A 24,237-nucleotide genomic window follows, 5' to 3' on the forward strand; every position below is an offset into this window, starting at 1 on the left:
GCTCCATATCAACAAACTCTCTCTTTACAGGTTTAAGCTCCAATCATCCCTTTGATCCACCACCCTCTCTACTCACTCCTGGGCAGGATTTTCTAGTGCCTGCTAGTGCATGTTAGTCAGTTCTTGCAGAAACTTTGATGTGTATCGCTCTTCTGTGAGCAGTTTAAGCTCTTCCCTAGTTTATGTGAAGATTAAATCTAATTTATGAATCTGGTGGAAGTAGAAGAGATGGATACAGATCCTGAGGAAGATAGCATTGTCTTGTAAGTCCTGTGCCTTATCTGAGCTCTTATAATCTTAAAGGAAGGGTGGGAACATATCTTCCAATGGGGGAGTGCATCATTTCTGCAGATCAAGAGAGTTCAGAGGAATCTGGGTGCTCAAAGCTCTCAACTGTATCTACCTCAAAATCATCATACTGAGACTGAGGGGTCCCACTCATTTGCTATCAGGGCCTTATCTTTGGAACAGGAGAGCTGGCAAGGCTGAATGAGCCTTCTTTGAAATGACATTACTTTTATAATTAAATTCTGTATCTGTTCTTCACTCTGTCAGTCCTCTGACTATAGAAAGTGAGTGTTTCTCTAATGTTGCCCGTGAGGGTTCTGGGAATCTCACACATAACTTTGAATAAAGCTGAGCCTGCCATTTTCTCTCCTCAACAATGGCACTTCACAAAATATACCAAATTCCATAGTCCTTACAGCTACTATTTTCCATCTGACCAACAAGTGATCCATCTCCTGACTCCCCTCATTTGTGTCTGCTTTCCTGGCCACTTCCAATACCAACTGCTTTGGAATGGATTCCTTAGAAATAGTCTAAGACAAGGATCGCTGAGGAAGTGATTTATGGTAGGAGTGCTCTCTGGAAAGCAAGAGCAAGAGAAGCAGAACAGAGGAAGGAAAAAAGGCCAATTAAAGATGTGGTCTTGGGGCACCTGGGTGGCTCAGTGGGTTAAAGCCTCTGCCTTCGGCTCAGGTCATGATCTCAGGTCCTGGGAGCAAGCCCTGTGTCAGGTTCTCTGCTCAGCAGGGTGCCTGCTTCCTCCTCTCTCTCTACCTGCCTCTCTGCCTGCTTGTGATTTTTCTCTGTGTCAAATAAATAAATAAAACCTTTAAAAAAATAAATAGAACCTTAAAAAAAAAAAAGATGTCTCAACTGGGGACTAGTTCAGCCTGGTCCCATAGGACTTTTGACAAAGGAATTGCTCCATAGAGTTGGTCTCATGTTGAGACAAATGTAATGGCTTTTTTTTTTTTTTTTTTATCTCCCTGTCAGTCAGTTTTTCTCTGGAGAAGGGTAGGTTATAAACTTCCTGTATGAGGGGGCTCCTGTCAAGCCAAGGGCAATTCTCTGAAGTAGAAGCAGTTGGCTGCAGGCAACTCTCACAGTAGCTGGGGGACAGGTTCAATGAGCTGGTAGAGGAGATGCTGAGAAGGAGGTGCCAACACTTCCACAACAACTTCCCAAAATTCACTTAAGAGAAGACATATTTTTTTAATATCTAGTGAGAGACAGATCTCATATACAAATGGGATTGTCTTAAGTAACTAGAGAGAAGATTCCAACAACAAGCAAATTTCTAGGAAGTTATAGATAAATTATTTACTTGCTTGCATGTGTAAGGTTAGAGCCTGATTAATCTTTATAAAGTTAGAACAGTTTTTGTTGTCTTCAGCACAGTTGTTAACACCCTATTCTTAAAAATGAATAGAAGATAAAAGTAAGTTGTTTTTTTTTTAAAGTTTAATCCCACTCCCTTAATTCTAGAAAACAGAAGACCTTATTTAGTGGTGAAGAAGAGAAAACGGACTTAAAACCTGGTCAGTTTTCAAAGAATGGTATCTAGTGTTAATCATATGGAAGAAGATGCCTGGAAGTCTAGGGAAATAAAAAGTACATTGGTATAAACGGGTAATTTTGTGGGAAACCTTGTTTTAAGGCATGCACACTTGTGGCCTTGAGCTTAACAGAAAATAAATTTGGGGGAAAGGGTACTGAAAAAGTGTTTCACCAAAGCTAGAGAGAAGAGGACAATGGCCAGGACATAGGGGATTATCCCTCATACAAATATACCTATGGCTAGAGCAAGGAAAGGTAAACAATGTCAAAAACAGTTGTAACAGTACTGTGAAGATTTTTAAACATTTCACAAATGTAAAGTATCAAGGTGATTACTGTATTCTGTTAAATCCAATAATGTACATATCCAGTCTAGATACTCTAAGATCAAGACACAGCAACCCACCACTAAAGGAATTTGAAGCATCTGGTTCACTAAAGGCAACAAAATACCCCCAATCCAGCTCAACTTTCTCATCATGTTAACTGAACCCCTCAAACTTACAACTGGATCAAAGAAGAGGGTTGTCTATTTCCAGGCGTAAATACTATCTAAATACTATTTACCCCAAATTCAACTGTTCTACATATAGTGTATAGCATTTAATTTAAAAACATATGAGACACACACAGACAGAGGACATATTTTTAAGAGAAAAAGTCATATAACTAAACTCAGAGAAGATGCATGTATTGGAACTATCAATAAGAGATCTTAAAACAGCTATGATTAACAAGGAACTCTGCAGACTGACTGGCTAGTTAAACTAGCACAATTTGTGGGAATTATAATTTAAAAAAACATGTAAAGTCCCTGGAAATTGTATTAAAGGCATATGTCAGATGAAGAAATGTTTATTCAAGAATCTGGCCAAAACAGCAAGAGTCAGTGACACTTGAGCCATGACCCAACACCTTCTTCCTCTTTCCAATTCAGTATGATGGAAACATCACTCCAGGAAGGTATAGCCAAAAACAGTGGGCTCCCTTACACCCAGCTTCAAGTTAAAGGCTGACATTTTCCCAAAAGAGGCAGGGGTCTGCCTCTTCCTTCCCCACAACTACATGTTGCAGATGCAAATTATTAGGACAGTGCAGAAAATTGGGTCAGTCTCCATTCATAGAGCAGAGGCTCTACCTCAGGAGCAGCACACTGAGAATATGAGGGCTCCTATCACCTTTCCACAAGCTCACTCATAAGACAGAGTTTCCAAAGCAGATGAGGCAAGCCAAGAAGTTCAACAACTATTGCTATTTCCCAGCACCCTACTGCTAAAGCAGGGGTATCACTTAGAAAGGATTGCACCACTGTCCACAATCTCAGTTACACAGTCATGGCTCAGATATTTTTCCCAGGAGAGAGCCAGCTCTGAAGGTATTTGAAACAGTGTGAGGAAGTTCAAGCCTAAGGGTTCTTTCAAAAACAATAAATGCTTTAGTGGTGAGCAAAGGAGGAGTCCGGTAACTTCATAAGGGATACAAAGAGAAGTATAGGGAAGTTAGTTTAACAAAGAGAAACAGAGAAAGAGACAGGTAAGGAATATCTTCCTAGGGTCAGAATAAATGTCAAACTCTGACCTCAAAAATTACCTGTGTAAAGGAATCCTAAGTTAATTGGATCAGACTATGAAGCAATTTATGCCCCAGGACATTGTCAAAGACAATAGAAGAATTAGCTAACAATTAGTAGAGCCCTATAATTGGGTGTGATCAGGGAAAGAGACAGACAAAGAGAAACTGTTAAAACCACCATTTCATCAGGGAGACTGTGTATATGCTTAAGACTGTGGCCTCTAAGGAGTGACACCAGAGGGTACACATTGCCAGGGAAATGGACCTTATTAAAATAGTCCAGCAGGACACTAAACAAATCAATAAGCAAACTATAGCAACAAGCCCCTTGAGATGCAGTACCAGTATCCAGAATGTTACCATATAATATCTAAAATGTCTAAAATGTCTAGTTTTCAATGAAAAATTACAAGACTGCAAAGAAACAAGAAAGTATGACACATACACTACAGGAAAAGCATACAACAGAATCTGCTTATAGAGGGGCCAGATATCACATTTAACAGTCATAAGACTTCAAAGTAGCCATTATAAATATGAAAGCCATTTAAATATGTTCAAGGAACCAAAAGAAAAAACGGTTTAAAGAAGTAAAGGAAGATATGTTGGCAATTATGAAATAAATTAGTCATGGAGACAAAAAGCACAGCATAAGGAATAGTCAATAATATTGTCATAATATTATATGGTGACTACACGTAATGTGGTGAGCACTAAGTAATGTATAGAATGGTTGAATCAATACATTGTACATCTGAAACTAATATATCATTGTATGTTAATTATACTTCAATTTAAAAATAAAGCATATTATAATCTAAATACATAAATAAATAAAATGATATACTAATAAAGATTCACTGAATGTAAAAATAATATAACTATGATTAATATGTGAAGTAATGTAGTAGAAACAGTGGTCAACATGCATAAATGATGAGAAATTTCAGCAGAGAAATGAAAACTATAAGAAAGAACTATTATAGATTAAAAAAAAATCGCAAGAGGGAAAAATAATTCCTTTCATAAGCTTGTCAGTAGACTCAACAAAGCCAAAGAAGGAATCAACAGACATGAGAATAGGCCATATCATATATGTAAGGTATATTTCCTAAGTGTGCTATCATCTAATTACTTGGGTCATAATATTTTATATTCCCATCAAAAATGTATGGAATTTCCTATTCTCAAGCATTCTTTTTTTATTATTTTTTATTTATTTTCAGCATAACAGTATTCATTATTTTTTCACCACACCCAGTGCTCCATGCAATCCGTGCCCTCTATAATACCCACCACCTGGTGCCCCAACCTCCCACCCCCCCGACACTTGAAAACCCTCAGATTGTTTTTCAGAGTCCATAGTCTCTCATGATTCACCTCCCCTTCCAATTTCCCCCAACTCCCTTCTCCTCTCTAACTCCCCGTGTCCTCCATGCTATTCGTTATGCTCCACAAATAAGTGAATCCATATGATAATTGACTCCCTCTGCTTGACTTATTTCACTCAGCATAATCTCTTCCAGTCCCATACATGTTGCTACAAAAGTTGGGTATTCATCCTTTCTGATGGAGGCATAATACTCCATAGTGTATATGGACCACATCTTCCTTTTCCATTCGTCCGTTGAAGGGCATCTTGGTTCTTTCCACAGCATTCATATCAACACTTAGTATTCTTAGAGTTTTTCTTTCTTCTAATTAGATGGAAGTGATATGGTTGATGACTGAGCAAATTTTGGCAAATTTTAGCAAATTTTGGTTACTTAAACTCCTTAGGCCTTCATTTTCTCATCTATTAAGTGAATATAATACTACTTACCTCACAGATCATTGCTAGGATTGAATGAAAATATGCAGAAATTACCAGATACTTAGTATGCAATCAATACTTCATTCTTTCAATATATATGATTTCAGAGCATTCAACACAGTTTCTTATACAGTATATATTCAATACAGAAAAATCCCAATCAAATGATATAAAAGTTATATTCTGTGTCTTTATTGAAAGAAGTTCCTCATCTTCATGGAACAAAATAACAAGGAAGTTAAGAACAAAATTTGGAATTATACAAACCTGTGTCAAATTGTGTTTCTGTTTATTTTTTGAAAACTCTTTATCAATATCAATAAAACACTGGAGATATTTCAATTTGGAAAAAAGAACTAAATATTCTGGTGGTTATGCAGTAGAAATAAAAGTTTTAATTACATACCACTCCTTTTTTCCTTTTCTCCTAATAGAAACACTAGTATAAAATAAATTTCGTATTTTGATTTATATAATATATACCATTATTTATGCATCATTAATTTTGGTTATAAGGAAATACCTGTATGACATAAAACAGAAAAAGGGAATATCTTCTCAGAGATATGTAATAGACACTAACTGGGTAAACATTTTATTGTCAACAAGGGACTTTTCCAGAAGAGACACTATTAGGACCTTTCCCATTTGAAAGTAACATCATCTCTAACTTTGTTTTAGTTTTCACTATGAACATGTAACTAACACCACAAAGCATATGTTATGAGGCCAATGTGTAAGTCAAATAAAACTGTAATACATTGCATTTGACATATATCAAAATATACATAGGACTTATTTTGAGTATGGATAACTCCATGTAAACAAGAAGTTCAAGTAAATGTCTATAATTAATATTTCTTTTTGCATACCTGAGCTGATTATATACATACTCAGTTGTGAGGAGTAGAGACAAAAAATAAATAAGGCAAGAGGCTATTGAGTACATAGCAGAGAAGGGGAGGTGTGAGGCATCTGAATACAGTTTTTTTTAAAGATTTTATTTATTTATTTGACAGACAGAGATCACAAGTAGGCAGAGAGGCAGGCAGTGGGGGGGCGGGGAATGCAGGTTCCCTGCAGAGAACCTGATGCAGGGCTTGATCCCAGGACCCTGGGATCATGACCTGAGCCAAAGGCAGAGCCTTTAACCCACTTTGCCACCCAGGCACTCCTGAATTCATTTTTGTGTAGGAGATACCTGCACCTTAGGAAATTAGAGCCTCCAGTGTGAACATGGAGTAGACATCCACGTTGAAATAAGCTTGGATTACAGAGCAGGGGCACAGTGACAGTATTCAGAACTAAAGGTCTCTGTTCCCTCAAAATCCATATGTGGAAACCCTGACACCCACTAAAGCTGCACTGGGAGATGGGGACCCTTAAGAAGTAAATATATTTGAAAAGAAGTGATTAAGTGGGACCTGATCACATGAGATTTTGTTCCCTATAAGAAAGGACACCAGATCTCACTTGCTCTCTCACCCCAAACACACAAGGAAACACCAGTTAAGGGCATAGAAAGAAGATGGCCATCTACAAGTCAGGAAGAGAGCACTCACCAGACACTGAATTGTCATGAACCTTAATCTTGGATTTGAGAGTCTCTAAAACTATGAGAAATAAATTTCTCTTGTGTAAGCCACCAAATGTTTAGTGTTTTATTATGGCAACCCAAGAAGACTAACACAGATAGTAATATTCCTTTTTCAAAATCAAGGCCAAGGGCACCTGGATGGCTCAGTGGGTTTAGCCGCTGCCTTTGGCTGGGGTTGTGATCTCAGGGTCCTAGGATCGAGCCCCACGTCGGGCTCTCTGCTCAGTGGGGAGCCTGCTTCCCCCTCTCTCTTTGTCTGTCTTTCTGCCTACTTGTGATCTCTCTGTCAAATGAATGAATAAAATTTAAAAAAAAATCAAAGGCCAAGCAGAAGAACATTGTCTTTGATATAGGAGATGTTTAATGCCCCATCACTAGTTTCTTCACCAGGAACTCTCTTTTTCTTCTCATAGGCAAGGTCATTCAAGAGAGGCAGTTTAGAACACAGCATCGCTGAGATGCAGGAGGGGAATAGAAATGCTGCTGGAGGAGAAGGGGAAGAAGAAGAAAACATTACCAGTGGGAGGTCAGAGCTTGATTGGAGGGGAAAGGGAAACAAGGGAAAGGGAAAGAAGGAGAAAGAACAGAAGAGCTCAAGGACAAAGGGAGAGAACAAAAAGAAAGAAGATAGTTGGTAGATGAACAAAGGGTGATAGGGCAGGGAGCAAGAGGCATGGGGAATGACAGTTGAAAAAACAAAGAAACCATACCTGATGACAGTGAGACTCTTTTCTGTCCTCCTAATTTACCTCTACCAGCCCAGAGACAACATACGCTGTGCAAAGCCTTGTGTAGATTAGAAAAGACATCCTCTCTGGAGTACTTAAGGAGAAAACATGGTATTTTTCTAGGGAGAGCAGACCGCAGGAAATGAGCCTGGGGTGGAGGATCCCTTTGTGTCAGTCTTCAACACTTTCTCCAGCCAATGCAGACCCATCACAACCCACTGATTGACTAGCAAAGCATAGGTTGGTTTTTGTGCCCCTATGCAGTGATATCAACATCATACTTGGTGGTCTTGCAGGTCCTCTCCAAATGGAAGGCATCTTCACGTAAGACTCTTTGTCATCCTATGGAACACCAATACCCACTGCTGGAACGCTTAATATCTCCACCCAATTCAGGGCTTCCAGGAGGTGCTGACTCTTACCATTTCATCAACACTGTCCCTCAATGACCTTCCTCTAACCTTACAAACTACCTACAACTGCATTGCCATGAAACCATGCCCTGGAATTCATAAAGAACTGCCAGTTAGGAGGGTAGCTGCTCACTCCTTTGATGCTCCCCCACAGAGAAGATCTATGGCAAGGTACTGGGACACTTGGATTTGGGAGACAAAGAACCAAAGGCATCATGAAGGCCAAAGTCTGGGTCTGGGACCAGTCTCAAAGACATATTTAAGACATTGATTTAAGCAGCTATAAAACACAGGATGCTCTCTCTAGACTGAAGTCATTTAATTCTTATTTGTCTCAATCCCCACATACACCAAAAGATTTCATATCTTTGCATGGCCAAGACTTACTAAAAGAAAAGTATCCCAATCCCCTTATCACCACTTCACATTGGTGCTGTGGCAAAAGGTATATAACATTGTATTTACTTTGCAGCAGCAATGGGGCCAAGATAACATGAAATCCAGAAGAGGAAAAGGGAAACATAGAATATTTAAAATACATGTGGTGGTCTCCTAAAGAAAATGCACAAAATACATAGAAAGCCCTACACAGCTGACCCAAAAAATAAATAAATAAATAAATAAATAAATAAATAATTAAAAAAAAAACCCAGAAACAAAAACAAAGTGAGCATCTCTCCTTTGGTACTCTGATTATTCCGGACTGACACCCATAACTTCTTCCCATCCCCTTCCTCCCTCAGGAAACACATTTTCTGAAAGAGATTATAGGCAATTAACGGAGTTACAGGATGCTACAAAAATATTACGTGTTTCCTTTGTCCACTTCCTCCCACTTCCTAAGGATATGTTCACGTAGTTCAATAGTGGAATCATCAGAAATCATCTGAGGAATGAGATACTAGTGTGCAGAGAGTTGGTTTCAGTTTTCTCTGCTTTGTATTCTTCTATGGCCTGATTGAGAGTTGTGCATAGTTTTTGATTTTGAAAAGATGGTAATGATAACAGGAACTAGGGTTTCCCAGGCTATTGAATAATCCAGTGAGGATGCTTCCACACAAAACTTATGTAGAGAGATTTAATCCTTGACCAGTGGACAGCATCGATTCATTTGATCCTGAAGGGCCTCTTTGACTTTGTCATTCCTGAGGGTGAAGATGAAAGGGTTCAGGAAAGGGGTCAACACAGAAATCAACAGGGAAACTATCTTATTGTATTCTGCTGCCTGTGTTTGCTTGGGTTTCACAAATAGGAACAAGCAACTGCCATAGCCTATCACAACAAAGGTGAAATGAGAGGCACAAGTAGAGAAGGCTTTCCTCCGGCCAGAGGCTGTGGGGATCTTGAGGATGGTAGAGATGATGTAGGTGTAGGAGACAATTGTTGGGGCCAGAGAGCCAATGATAATGACAATAGCCATTAAGAAAAGAACAAACTCTGTGAAAAGTGTGTCATCGCAGGACAATTTGAGCAGCTGTCCCCGATCACAGAAAAAGTGGTCTAACAGATTCGACTTACAGAAGGTTAACTGAAATGTGGCATAGACAGGCCATATTTCAGAAAGGAACCCAAACATCCATGACATAATGACCACCCAGATGCAGGTGCGGCTGTTCATAATGACGTTGTACCTCAGAGGGTTACAGACAGCCACGTAACGGTCCACAGCCATCACTCCCAGTAATGCAAACTCTGTGGTCCCCACAGCAAGGTACAGGAAGAGCTGGGTAACACATGCAGCCAGAGATATTGTCTGCATCCCAGGAAGCAGCAAACCCCAAAGCATCATGGGCACAATAATAGTCGTAACAAAGATCTCCAAGGCAGAGAGATGACCAAGGAAGAAATACATGGGAGACTGCAGACGTTTATCAACACACACAATCACAATGATGACTGTGTTTCCCATTAATGTCATTAAGTAGAATGAAAAGAATACAGCAAAAAGAAAGTGGTGTAGTTCTTGGGACCCAGGGAATCCTAGAAGGCAGAACTCGGTGGCACTAGACAGATTGCTCATCATTTATTCCTTGTTTCTGCTCCTTGTAAAACCTAGAGATCAAAGATTGGTAACATGGCTCCACATGGCCCTGCTCGCAAAAGAGAAAGAAGTCAGGTTAGGATGACAAACTATTTCCAGCAGAAGATCAAGTAACATGTCCCTACTGCTCCCACTCTGCACAAGATCACACCTGAATGTGGGCACATACAACCTACCTCAAGACTTCCTGTCTTGATAAGGCAAAGACTTCTTCATCACTATTGGGGATAAGAAAACTTTCCATCGTTTTACTCCACTGGATGTGCCTTCTCTTGGGAGACAGAGGATAAGTCTGTTTAAACTGGCGAGCTGTGAATATGAGTTGATCAGTCTCTCCAGTCCTGTATTGTTCACTTCTTATTGTGGGCATATAGCATGATGACATAATGGTGTTCTCAATGATGTCCAAAACACAGAACATCAAACCCTAAGCTGCATCCATACTGGTACAGTACAGACCCATCTTGGGGCAGTAGAAAAATGGAACAACATCTAAGACCAACTTCCCTGCTTTCCCCAGATTTTAAACCTCCATTGTACAGAGCATCAGTGATCTACAATGAGAACTCTGGAGCTTGAGATAATGTCCCAGGACAGAATCATTCTTCTCTAATTCCACATACCCTGAAAAGTGTTGGGAAGGAATTCAAGTAGCACCAGGCACTGACAACAATAGATCTGAAGCCAGTAACCACTTAGGATGTCTGAATTTCTATCTCTCACTTTATCCCTCCCATTACACAAATGTCATCTCCTCAAGGGACTCTTGCCAGTTATCCTACCCCAACTAGGAATGATTTGCTCATTTTTGGACTTTAGCATTTGTTAGTAGCACTTATTATTACCTGATATGTTATGAGTACTTACTTCATTCCTTCATGTTACATGAAGCACATGCAGCAGTGACTACAACAAACAAAAATCCCTATGCTGTGGTGCTTATATTCAAGGGCATGGTGGATGTTAGACCATATACAAGATAAGAACTGAAATTACGGTGTTAGTTTATTAATCATGCTGAAGTAAATGCAAAGCAAGGAAGATGGACAGGAAATTTAATTATGTTTTTTAAATTGTTCGTCTGTGACACCAGAATAGAAACTCTATGAGAACAGGGACATGTTTATATAGATGATATTGTTGAGCTATAATATAGTGTTGATAAATTGTTGGTACATGATGGATGAATGAATGTGTGATACATGAGTAAATAGAACTTGTTACTCAACTGAATAGTTGAGCCATACCTCTTAGAGCCTACTCTTCTTGGTTTCCCTTCATGACTCACATTACAATTTTCCCTTCCTCACTTCCCTTACTCCTACAACCTCCTCTGAGTTTCTGTGGGCCTTTTAAGAATGGGAAAACAGGTCAAGGACAGAATTGTTGGGACAACTCAGTGATCTATATTTCTACAATGTATTCATAATGAGCACTAGGTGAAAAAAACATAGAAGAAGAAGTTCTCAAGCAGCAGTGTCTATTGCTATTATGGGACAGAACTCTGTTCTCATCTGTGCGTGGGGGATTCGGAGAGGAGCCTCATCCATTCTTCAGATTCTAAGCCTCCTCGTTGTAGGAGGCTGCTAAGTCTTGAACTCCTACCCTGGTCTTCTTTGACTTTTTTCTTCCTAGAGGAAAGCACTGAGAAGGCACTCACCTCCAGAGAGGGGCCTCTCCACCACTTCTCAGGCTCTCCAGGGCTTGGCTAAGGATAACTACTGTCTAGCTACTGCTGAGCCACGCACAGGGGCCTAAACAACTTGTTCAGAAACAGCTTAGGAAAAAGTCCATTATTAACAGTTTTGTGAAGAGCTAAGGGTCTCTCTCTCTCTCTCTTTCCCTCCCACTACCCTCCTTCCCAAGGGGACTTAGTCACTGAGGTACCTCTTCTTAATTAGCACAGGTTCAGAGCATCCCTAAGCAATCAGTCTGGGAGAACAGAACAAACTTTCAGTTATTCCCATTTTTGACCAATTAAGTGTCAGAACTTTCTAAACTTTTTGCTTAATGAGAAAACATGAAATGTTGCCAATCGGACATTTTCAGCAACAAGACTGTCTTGACAAGGACCTCAAGTCTAGGTTATGAAAAGACATCTCGGGCACCAAGCATATGTCACCCCTTCTGCCCTGTATCCTAGACTCTTTCCTGATTCTCTTAGCTACTCAGAGGGAAAATATCATCCCCCAACCTGCCAATAGGACACATTACAATTGACCTCTAAAATGTGCACCAATATTCAAAAAGCATGCATATTGGTCTCAGTCAAAGCTTTAACTTCACCAGAAATCCTCTATAAAACCTGTCTCCTCCTTTGCTAATTTTAGAGAAAGACTTCTGATCCTAACCCTGTGTACTCTCCATGAAAAAGGAAGAGGTTCTGCTTCCAAATCCCACTCCATTTCTGCTATCATCTCGGGTTTCCACTCTTCTGGACATATGTGCATCTGTATGCATTCTAGTAAGACTCCACCAGCCATTTACTTCTATGGTATGTCCCTGATTGCCAGCTGGCACTTCAAAGTGGGGACAGCATAAGGACAGCTAATGTAGGCAGTTATATTTACAACCTAGAACAACTGACAAATGTAAATTTTAAGTCTGCTTTATGTTAGAGTGAGACAGAAAAAGTGACAGTCACAAAACATTTATCTGGATTTGGAATTTCACTTGTAATATGCTTGTTAATTCTGAGAATGTCAATAGGTGCAAAAGGGTATAAAGTGGGAATAATCTTCCTTCCCATTCCTCAGATGGTCTAAGCACAACTATATTGCCATACAATATTAGAAAAAAAATTATAAATATGATCTACATAATCTCTACAGAAAATGCTGTGAAAATTTATTTTAAAACCTTTTCTCTCTCACTTGATAATATATAAAAGATAGTGTCCCATATCAACACATGACATCACTTCTTCTTCTTTTTTTTTTTTGAGTAGCATTCCATTACATGGATACCCCATTCTTGATCACTGTTGTTGTTTTCATTTTACTATGAAAAATTATGCTTTAAATACACTTAGAGATGTGTAAGTCCATATCCTTTGACATTTCTGAACTAAATCCCTAGATTTACACTGCTAGGTTAAAAGACAGATATATTGAAGATATTGGTTTCCATTAACAGCAAACTATACTCCCAAAACTTTGGATTGACTCACACTGCCTCTAACACTGTATGATAAGAGCACTCTTGATTTCCTGATGTACTACGAAACTAAGACTAATTCAGAATTCGTTTTACATTAAAGAAAACAAAATTAAGATACCTTAAAAGAGAAATCAAAGGAAAACCTGTTCAAGTGGAAAATGTTTTGAAAGATAAAAATTACCAAAACTGTGCAAAAGTTTTTTAACTCGATGAAGTCCTGATAGTTCTCTTTTGCCCTTGCTTCCCTTGGCCTTTGGCAATGTTTCTAGGAAGAAGTTGCTGCAGCTGAGGTCAAAGAGGCTGTTGCCTGTGTTCTCCTCAAGGAGATGGATTCCTTACTCACACTGAGGTCTTCCATCCATTCTGACTCTATTTTGTGTGTGGTGTGAGGAAATGGTCCAGTTTCATTCTTCTGCATGTGTCTGTCCATTTTTCCCAACACCATTTGTTTTAGAGACTGTCTTTTTTTCATTGGACATTCTCTCCTGCTTTGTCAAAGATTATTTGGCCATAGCATTGAGGGTCCATTTCTGGGCTCTCTATTCTGTTCCATTGATCTATGTGTCTGTTTTTGTGCCAGTACCATATGTCTTGATGATACAGCTCTGTAATAGAGCTTGACGTCCTGAATTCTCAAGCCATCAGCTGTGGTTTCCTTTTCCAACCTTTCTTTGGCTATTCAGGGTCTTTTCTGGTTCCAAATAAAGCTTAGGATTATTTGTTCCAGCTATGTGAAAACAGTTGATGGTATTTTTATACGGATTGCATTGAATGTAGATTACTCTAGGTGGCAGAGACATTTTAACAATATTTGTTCTTCCAATCCATGAGCATGGAACATTTTTCCACTTCTTTGTGCCTTTATACATAAATGTTTTATTCTGATGAAGTCAAATTTAGTCTTTTAGTGTCCTGAGATTTGTGTTTTCCTTAGAAAAGTCTATATCCATAATAGAAGGTAACAAAAAAAGAATGAAGAAAAATGAGGAGAGCCACAGAGAAATACAAGAGTCTACTGTGTGCATTAAGTACAAGCAATGGGAACACCAGAAAAATAGGAGAGACAAAGAAGAGTAAGAAATATTCAAAGAAATGATGATTAAAAACTTTCCAAATTTGATGAAAAACATTAATTTATGCATCCAGGCAAGTCAATGAACTCCAAGTAAAATGAATGCAAAGAGACATGTCACAGTGGCCAGGCTGGCGCAGAGGAGGTGGGTGCCCCTTGGGCAAGCAGACTCGAGGAATGGGGACGCGCCCTCTTTGAGTGTTTGAGCTTGATGGCACAAGTTAGAGGGCCTTGGGTATGACCCCCTTTGGGGAGGTCCTTCCCGCAGGCCCTCCTTGCCCAGCCTGGAGTGCCACTTTGGTGATGGGGGTTGTGGGGTGGGGTTGGGGGGCATTGGGACCTCATCCAGGAACCTTGCTTTCCTAGCCTTAGTCCCTTCATTGGGAAAATTGGCCCAAGTGATGTGCCCCTTTAGGAATTTTTGTTAAAATAGGCTAGGCGGTACTGGACCTTCTCATTTGCAACAATAGTCTTGCTAGTTAAAGAGCTATGGCAGGCAGGAAGACAGTACACTTCAACCAAAGTAAAATAATTATGAATTCTTGTTGAAATATTTATGGATGAAATAAGAGGATGCCCAGAATGTGTTTCAAAATAAGCCAGTTGGAGGAGGAATATGGATGGAAGAAGAGAGGAAGCAAGATTGCTATGAGTTTTTTGTAGTTGGCGAATGTGTTATTTTGTCTATTTGTATATATTTGTAATTTAGCATTAAAATTTAAATGAAAAGAAAATTAATGCAAAGAGATCCACACACAAATACATAATAGTAAAACTGCTGAAAAACAAGAAGAAATCTTCAAAGCAACCAGAAAAAAAAAAATGACTTCTCACATCCAAGGGACCCTACTAAGATTCACAGGTGACTTCTCATGGAAACAGGTAAGACAAGAAAGCAATGGGGTGACATATTTAAGTGATTAAAGAATAAGACATGGTCAATCAAAAATCTTCTATCCAACCAAAATTATCTTTCAAAAATGAAAGCAAAAGAAAGACATTTAGCTCCCAGAAAAAAACCTCAGAGAATTTGTTGCTAACAGAATCTTCTTACAAGAAATACCAAATAAAGTTCTTCTGACTAAAAGTAAATGATCCCAGGAAGTAATTAGGATCCACACACACACACACACACACACAGAAACAGCACTGACTAAAGTAATTCTGTAATTATAAAGAATGCTTTAAGTGCATAATCCTTTCCCTCTCTTCCGTTAATTAATTTTGAAATTATTGTATAAAACAATAAGCGTATAATCATATTGTTGAATGGATAACATATAGAAATGTACTATATTTGTCAATGGTAGCATAAAGATGATGGGTAGGAGCAAAGCTGTTTTGGAGAAAGGAAATGACACCAGTTGCCAATTGAAACGTGAGAAACAAATGAATAGAATGAGAAAAGATAAATAAGGTTAATTTAATAAATGCTATGAATGTATACTTGTTCTTTCATCCCTCAGCTTCTTTAAAAAGCACATGAAGTAATAATTGTAACATTATATTGTTAAGTTTATAACTATAGAAACATAATATATACAATAATAGCACAAAAGGGAGGAAGTGAAGAGCTGCACTGTTAGTATAAATCTAACATCAGTTCCAGGTTAAGTTGGATGTGGCAAGTCCTAGAACATGTACTAAAAAAATGGTTTAAAAAAGTGAAAGAACCAAAATATTTAAAATGCTACTAGAAAATATTAACCTAATGCAAAAATAATATAACCATGTGAAATGCATTTTAAAAAAGGTGCATAGCATTTATACACAAGGCAAAAACTTTAGCTGAAAGATAAAAACTATAAAAAAGAATTAAATGAAAGTAAAAATTTTTTAAAAATTGCATGAATGATAGGGAATTCATTTCATAAGCTCATCAGTAGACAACACAGATGAAGAAAGAATCAAGACTTGAGAATAGGCCCTATTGTGTGTGTGTATACATATATTTATATACATATATTATTAATTTTTTACTAGTTACTAGTACCATAATATTTTATATTCCCATCATAAATGAATAAAAGCTTTTATCCTCCAACATTCACATAAAGACTTAATATTCTTAGAGTTTTACTTCTTTCTAATCTAATGGAAGTGATGTGGTTGATGGTTAAGTAAATTTGGGCAAGTTGCTTAATGTCTTTTATAGCTTCTATATTCTCATCTGTTAAGTGAACATAGGACTACTTACCTCACAGGTTATTGCCCATATTGAATAAAATATACAGAAATTATAAATTTGCAATTGATACTTCTTTCCTTCCATTTATATGAAAACAAAACATTTAGCAATGTTTCTTATGCAGTATATATTTAACATATAAGTCTCAATCAAAAGGTATAAAAGTCATACTTAGCATGTTTACTAAAAAAGTTCTTCATATCCTTGGAACAAAATAACAAAGAAGTGAAGAGCAAAATTTGTAGTCACATGAACATGTGTAAAATTGCATTTCTGTTCAGTTTTGAAAATTATTATCAATACTAAAAAACAATAAAGGTATTTTGATTAGGAATGAAAAAGCAAATATTTGTGGTGGCTATGCAAAAGAAATACAAGTTTTAATTACATACCACTCCCTTCTTTTTCCTTATCTTCTAATAAGGAACATTAGTTCATATTAGAAAATTTCATATTTTAATTTGTATCATACACACCAATATTTATGCAACATTTAGTAGGATTATAAAGATATACCTGTAAGAAATAAAACAGAAAAATTGGATGTCATCTCAGATATACATAACAGATATTAAAGGGGATCAGCATTTACTTCCACCAAGGAACATTTCCAGAACAAGAGAATACTAAAAACATTCCCAGTAAAAGTACTATTCTCTCTAGTTTTGTTTTTGTTTTAATATTAGCATGGCACTAAGTATACAAAGTATATGTTAAGAGGCAAACAAAGTATATGTTAAGAGGCAAACATTCAAATTATCAAAACATATACAAAGTATATGTTGAGGCAAACATTCAAACATTCAAATACTTCAAATTATACATTAGACTTACTTTGAGTATCCTAATTACGTGTGAATTAGGAGTACAAATAAAACTCTGTAACTAGTATTTAGTTTTCTTCTTGTATATATTTTTTAGTCTTTATTTAAATTCCAGGTAGTTAACATACAGTGTTATATTAGTTTCAGGTGTACAATCTGATGATTCAACACATCCATACAGCACCATTTCCATACAACATACAACATGATGTGGTGGTCATCACAAGGGCACTCCTTAATCCCCATTACCTATTTTACCACCTCCCTTGTGGTAACATCAGTTTGTTCTTTACAGTTAAAAGTCTGTGTCTTGGTTTGCTTCTCTCTCTCCTTTTTCCCACTTTACTTGTTTGTTTTGATTCTTAAATTCCACATACGAGTGAAATCACATGGTATTTGCTGTTCTCTGAATTATTTCATTTATCAGAATACTGTCTGCTCCATCCATGTCATAGCAAATAGCATAATCACATTTTTTTTGTGGCTGAAAAATTCTCTGTATCACTGAACATCAGAGAAACACAAATCAAAACTACAATGAGATATCCCCTCTCACCTATCAGAATAGCTAAAATCGACAGTACAAGAAACAACACAAAGATGTGGACAAAGAGGAACCCTCTTGCATTGCTGGTGGGAATGCAAACCGCTGTAGCCACTCTGGAAAACAATATGGAAGTTCCTCAAAAACTTGAAAATAGAACCACTCTACAATCCAGTAACTGCATTACTAAGAATGCATCCAAAGAATAAAAAATACTGATTCGAAGGACTACATGCACCCTGATGCTTATAGCAGCATTATCTACCACAGCCAAAATATGGAAAGAGCCCAAGTGTTCACTGACTGATGAAGACATAAAGAAGATATGATGTATCATATATATACATACATATATATGTATGAATACACACACACACATATATATATAATGTGTATACATAAGCACACAAGTATATATATGTATATAATGGACTATTACTAGTATTTATGTTTAGATATCTGTATTGATTTTCCACGTACTAAGCTGTGAAGAGTAGAGATGAAAATAAATAGAGCAAAAGCGATTGAGATTTTGTAGTGAATATAGTAGTAAGGAGATAGTATGAGGCATCTCAATTCATTTTGGAGTAAGAGAAACCTGCATGCTTGGAAATTAAAGCCTCAATGGACAGACATATCTGTCTCCCATCTCCCAGTGTGAACATGGAGTAGGCATTCTGGTTGAGAATTATGGACTAAAGGTTTGTGTCCCCTCAAAACCCATATGTAGAAACCATGACACCCACTGCAGATGATTCGGGTGATGGAGACTCTTGGGAAGTTATTAAGTTGAAATGAGTTCATTACTTAGAACCCTCACCACATAACAACAGTGTCCTTCTGAGAAAAGTCACCAGACTCTACTACCTCTCTTTCCCAAATATCCACTTATGAAAGGCCAGTTGAGGACATAGACACAAGATCACCATCTACAATCCAGAGAGTTGTCACCAAAAATTAAATTAGCCTGAATCTTGAACATGGACATTTCTGTCTTCAGAACTATGAGAAATAAATTCCTCTTATGTAAGCCACCAAGTGTATAGTTTTTGTTTTTTTTTAATGGCAACCCAAGAAGACTAACACAGATAGTAACTTTCTCTCTCTCAAAATCAAAGATCAAGCAGAAGAACATCTTCTTTGGTACAAGAGATGTTTAATGCCCCATCACTAGTTTCTTGACCAGGAACTCTCCTTTTCTTCTCATACGCAAGGTCATTCAGAGAGGCAATTTAGAACACTGCTCCCCTGAGATGCAGGAGGGGAATGGAAATGCTGCTAGAGGAGAAGGGGAAGAAGAGGAAAGCATTACCAGTGAGTGGAGCTTGATTTGAGGGGAAAGGGAAACAAGGGAAAGGGAAAGAAGGAGAAAGAAGAGCTCAAGGACAAAGGGAGAGAACAAAAAGAAAGAAGATAGTTGGTAGATGAAAGGTCATCAGGACAGGGTGATCAGGACAGGTTGCAAGAGGCATGGGGAATGACAGGTTGAAAAAATAAAGAAACCATACCTGAGAACAGTGAGGCTCTTTTCTGTCCTCCTAATTTGCCTCTACCAGCCCAGAGACAACATACGCTGTGCAAAGCCTTGTGTAGATTAGAAAAGACATCCTCTCTGGAGTACTTAAGGAGAAAACATGGTATTTTTCTAGGGAGAGCAGACCGCAGGAAATGAGCCTGGGGTGGAGGATCCCTTTGTGTCAATCTTCAACACTTTCTCCAGTCAATGCAGTCCCATCACAACCCACTGATTGGCTAGCAGAGCTTGGGCTGGTTTTTGTGCCCCTATGCAGTGATATCAACTACATCATACTTGGTGGTCTTGCAGGTCCTCTCCAAATGGAAGGCATCTTCACATAAGACTCCTTGTCATCCTATGGACTGCCATCACCCACTGCTGGGAGGCTCAATTATCTCCACCCAATTCAGGGCTGCCAGGAGATGTTACCATTTCATCAACACTGTCCCTCAACGACCTTCCTCTAACCTTACAAACTACATACAACTGCATTGCCATGAAACCATGCCCTGGAATTCATAAAGAACTGCCAGTTAGGAGGGTAGCTGCTCACTCCTTTGATGCTCCCCCACAGAGAAGATCTATGGCAAGGTACTGGGACACTTGGATTTGGGAGACAAAGAACCAAAGGCATCATGAAGGCCAAAGTCTGGGTCTGGGAGCAGTCTCAAAGACATATTTAAGACATTGATTTAAGCAGCTATAAAACACAGGATGCTCTCTCTAGACTGAAGTCATTTAATTCTTATTTGTCTCAATCCCCACATACGCCAAAAGATTTCACACCTTCATATCACCAAGACTTACTAAAAGAAATTATCCCAATCCCCTTATCGCCACTCCACATTGGTGCTGTGGCAAAAGATATATAACATTGTATTTACTTTGCAGTAACAATGGGACCAAGATAACCTAATAGACCACTAGAGAAGAGGAGAATCATAGAATATTTAAGGTGTGTACAGTCAGGGGCATCTGCTTGGCTCAGTGGGTTAAACCTCATCCTTCAGCTCAGTCCATGGTCTCAGGGTCCTGGAATGGAGCCCTGCATCAGGCTCTCTGCTTAACAGGGAACGCTTCCCCTCTTCCCTGCCTGCCTCTCTTACTACTTGTGATCTCTCTCTGCCAAGTAAATAAATAAAATCTTCCAAAGAATTATTTTAAAAAGAAGGGAGTTGAGGGAAATTGGAAGGGGAGGTAAACCATGAGAGACTATGGACTCTGAAAAATAATCTGAGGGTTTTGAAGGGGCGGGGGGTGGGAGGTCGGAGGAACCAGATGGTGGGTACTAGAGAGGGCATGGATTGCATGGAGCACTGGGTGTGGTGCAAAAACAATGAATACTGTTATGCTGAAAAGAAAAAAAAATAAAGTGCTTTCAGTCATATCACCAAGAAATTGCATAAAAATTATGAAAAGCCCCACAATAGTTGATAAAGAAACAAAATAAGCATCTCTCCCTTGGTACTCTGATTATGCCAGATGACTCCCCTCTCCTTCCTTCCACTTCCTTCACCCCTAGGAAATACATCTTCATAACAGATTATAGGCAAATTCACCAAGCCATGGAAAGCTGCAACAATATGTGTATTTCTTTTCTCTAATCCTCCAATTTCCCAAAGCTATGCTTCCACAGTTCAATAGTGGAATCATCAGAAACAGGAATGGGATTCTAGTGGGCAGAGAATGGGTTTCAGTTGTCTCTGCCTTGTCTCCTTCCAGGGCCTGATTGGGAATTGTACACTACTGAGCCTTGAAAAGGTGATGATGGTAAGAGAGCAGCTAGGGTTTTCTAGGTTGCTGAATAATCTATAGAGGATATTACTACCCAAAACGTCGGCAGAGAGGTCTAGTCTTTGAGGAGTTGACTGCAGCGTTTCATACTGTCCCAAAGGGCCTCTTTGACTTTGTCATTCCTGAGGGTGAAGATGAAAGGGTTCAGGAAAGGGGTCAACACAGAAATCAACAGGGAAACTATCTTATTGTATTCTGCTGCCTGTGTTTGCTTGGGCTTCACATAGAGGAACAAGCAGCTGCCATAGCCTATCACAACAAAGGTGAAATGAGAGGCACAAGTAGAGAAGGCTTTCCTCCGGCCAGAGGCTGTGGGGATCTTGAGGATGGTAGAGATGATGTAGGTGTAGGAGACAATTGTTGGGGCCAGAGAGCCAATGATAATGACAATAGCCATTAAGAAAAGAACAAACTCTGTGAAAAGTGTGTCATCGCAGGACAATTTGAGTAGCTGCCCCCGCTCACAGAAAAAATGGTCTAACAGATTCGACTTGCAGAAGGTTAACTGAAATGTGGCATAGACAGGCCATATTTCAGAAAGGAACCCAAACATCCATGACATAATGACCACCCAGAGGCAGGTGCGGCTGTTCATAATGACATTGTACCTCAGAGGGTTACAGACAGCCACGTAACGGTCCACAGCCATCGCTCCCAGTAATGCAAACTCTGTGGTCCCCACAGCAAGGTACAGGAAGAGCTGAGTGACACATGTAGCCAAAGATATTGTCTGCATCCCAGGGACCAGCAACCCCCAAAGCATCATGGGCACGATGATTGATGTGATCAGGATCTCCAAGGCAGAGAGATGACCAAGGAAGAAATACATGGGAGACTGCAGACGTTTATCAACACACACAATCACAATGATGACTGTGTTTCCCATTAACGTCATTAAGTAGAACGAAAAGAATACAGCAAAAAGAAAGTGGTGTAGTTCTTGGGACCCAGGGAATCCTAGAAGGCAGAACTCGGTGGCACTAGACAGATTGCTCATCATTTAGTCCTTGTTTCTGCTCCTTGTAAAACCTAGAGATCAAAGATTGGTAACATGGCTCCACATGGCCCTGCTCTCAAAAGAGAAAGAAGTCAGGTTAGGATGACAAACTTTCCAGCAGAAGATCAAGTAACATGTCCCTACTGCTCCCACTCTACACAAGGCCACACCTGAATGTGGACACATGCAATCTACCTCAAGACTTCCTGTCTTGATAAGGCAAAGACTTCTTCATCACTACTGGGGATAAGAAAACTTTCCATCGTTTTACTCCACTGGATGTGCCTTCTCTCAGGAGACAGAGGATAAGTCTGTTTAAACTGGCCAGTTTTGAATATAAGTTGATCAGCCTCTTCAGTATTGTCCACTTCTTATTGTGGACATGTAGCATGATGACATAATGGTGTTCTTGATGATGTCCAAAACATAGAATTTCGAACCTTATGCTGCATACTTACTGGTACTGTATAGACCCATCTTGGGGCAGTAGAAAAATGGAACAACATCTAAGAATGGAACAACATCTAGTTCCCTGCTTTCTCCAGATTGTAAACCTCCTTTGTACAGAGCATCAGTGATCTACTATGAGAACTCTGGAGCTTGAGATAATGTCCTAGGGCAGAGTCATTCTTCTCTAATTCCAAATACCCTGAAAAGTGTTGGGAAGGAATTAAAGTGGCACCTGGCACTGACAACAATAGATCAGAGGCGAGTAAACATTTAGGATGTCTGAATTTCTACCTCTCACTTTATCCATCCCATTACTCACATGTCATCCCCTTAAAGGACTCTTTCCAGTTATCCTACCCCAACTAGGAATGATTTGCTCATTTTTGGACTTTAGCATTTGTTAGTTGCACTTATTATTACCTGATATGTTATGATTACTTACTTCATTCCTTCATGTTACATGAAGCAAATGCAGCAGTGACTACAACAAACAAAAATCCCTGTGCTGTGGTGCTTATATTCAAGGGCATGGTGGATGTTAGACCATATACAAGATAAGTAACTGAAATTACAGTGTTAGTTCATTAATCAGGCCAAAGTAAATGCAAAGCAAGGAAGATGGACAGGAAATTTAATTATGCTTATTCATTGTTCATCTCTGACACTAGAAAAAAACTATGTTTATATAGATGATATTGTTAAGTTATAATATAGTGCTGATAAATTGTTTATACATGATGGATGAATGGACGTGTGATATATGATTAAATAGTACTTGTTCCTCACCTGAATAGTTGCGTGATACCCTTTGGAGCCTACTCTTCTTGGTTTCCCTTGTGGTTCACAGTACCATTTTGCCTTCCTCACTTCCCTCACTCCTAAGTCTCTGACAAGTTTTAAGGATTTAACACACCACAGTGAAGATGCAGATCACGAAATCATGGAACTTGAAGGACAGAGGCCTGCAAAATGGTTTCAAACATTAACTTGTGGATTCTCCCAATCTTCTTGCATGTTGTTCCAATGAAGGAAAGGCCAGCGCAAAAAAAAAGCTGTCAAGAAACACATCCACATGGCAAACATACCTGGTCTTTACAGCCCAGGACCTAGCCCAGAAGATCTGACTCAGTGAGTCTAGCGGAGGATCTAAGAATCCTCCTCCTAATTTTTCTTTAAAAAGCCCCACAGGCTCTGCTGATGTGCCTTTTGGCCTGGGTGCGACTGCCTTAATGTCTCTGCAATTCCAAACCCAAACTTCCCCTACCATGTGTAGTGGTTGGCAGACATGGGGGGCATTGGAAACTGAGGCAGAGAGGAACAGAGAAATTATAATAGCTTTCTCATAGAGAGACAAGAAAAGGTAAGCTGTAGTTATGCTACTTCTCTCTCCTTTTGTTGTATCTGAGTTACTCTACAGTTTACTTTTTTTTTTAAGTAAGCAAGTTTACACAAACTGTTACCAACAAATATTAAATAAATCCATATTAACTTTTCAATAAACATAATCATAATATGCTATTGAAAAGTATTTTCTTTCTCTCTGATCATTTCAATGGTACATCAGACTCTCTTAGCCAACAGCAGTTGATATGAGAAAAATTATTTCTGATTCAACAGTGCTACACATGTGGGAACTTAGTCCTCTAAGTCTCTGTGGGCCTTTTAAGGATGGGAAAACAGGTCA

General features: G+C 38.8%; 2 protein-coding genes across 2 annotated transcripts; both read right to left on the reverse strand.

Moving 5' to 3' along the window:
- Positions 1-9,046: 9,046 nt before the first annotated feature.
- On the reverse strand, positions 9,047-9,991 carry LOC122904150 (olfactory receptor 9A4-like). The gene has a single exon (XM_044244624.1). The coding sequence runs from the start codon at positions 9,989-9,991 to the stop codon at positions 9,047-9,049; it is 945 nt and encodes a 314-aa protein (XP_044100559.1).
- Positions 9,992-21,161: 11,170 nt separating this feature from the next.
- Positions 21,162-22,106, reverse strand: LOC122904151 (olfactory receptor 9A4-like). Its single transcript, XM_044244625.1, has one exon. The coding sequence runs from the start codon at positions 22,104-22,106 to the stop codon at positions 21,162-21,164; it is 945 nt and encodes a 314-aa protein (XP_044100560.1).
- Positions 22,107-24,237: the final 2,131 nt, after the last annotated feature.

This window comes from Neovison vison, chromosome 4, assembly GCF_020171115.1.
Source record: "Neovison vison isolate M4711 chromosome 4, ASM_NN_V1, whole genome shotgun sequence".
In the NCBI taxonomy this organism is placed as follows: domain Eukaryota; kingdom Metazoa; phylum Chordata; class Mammalia; order Carnivora; family Mustelidae; genus Neogale; species Neogale vison.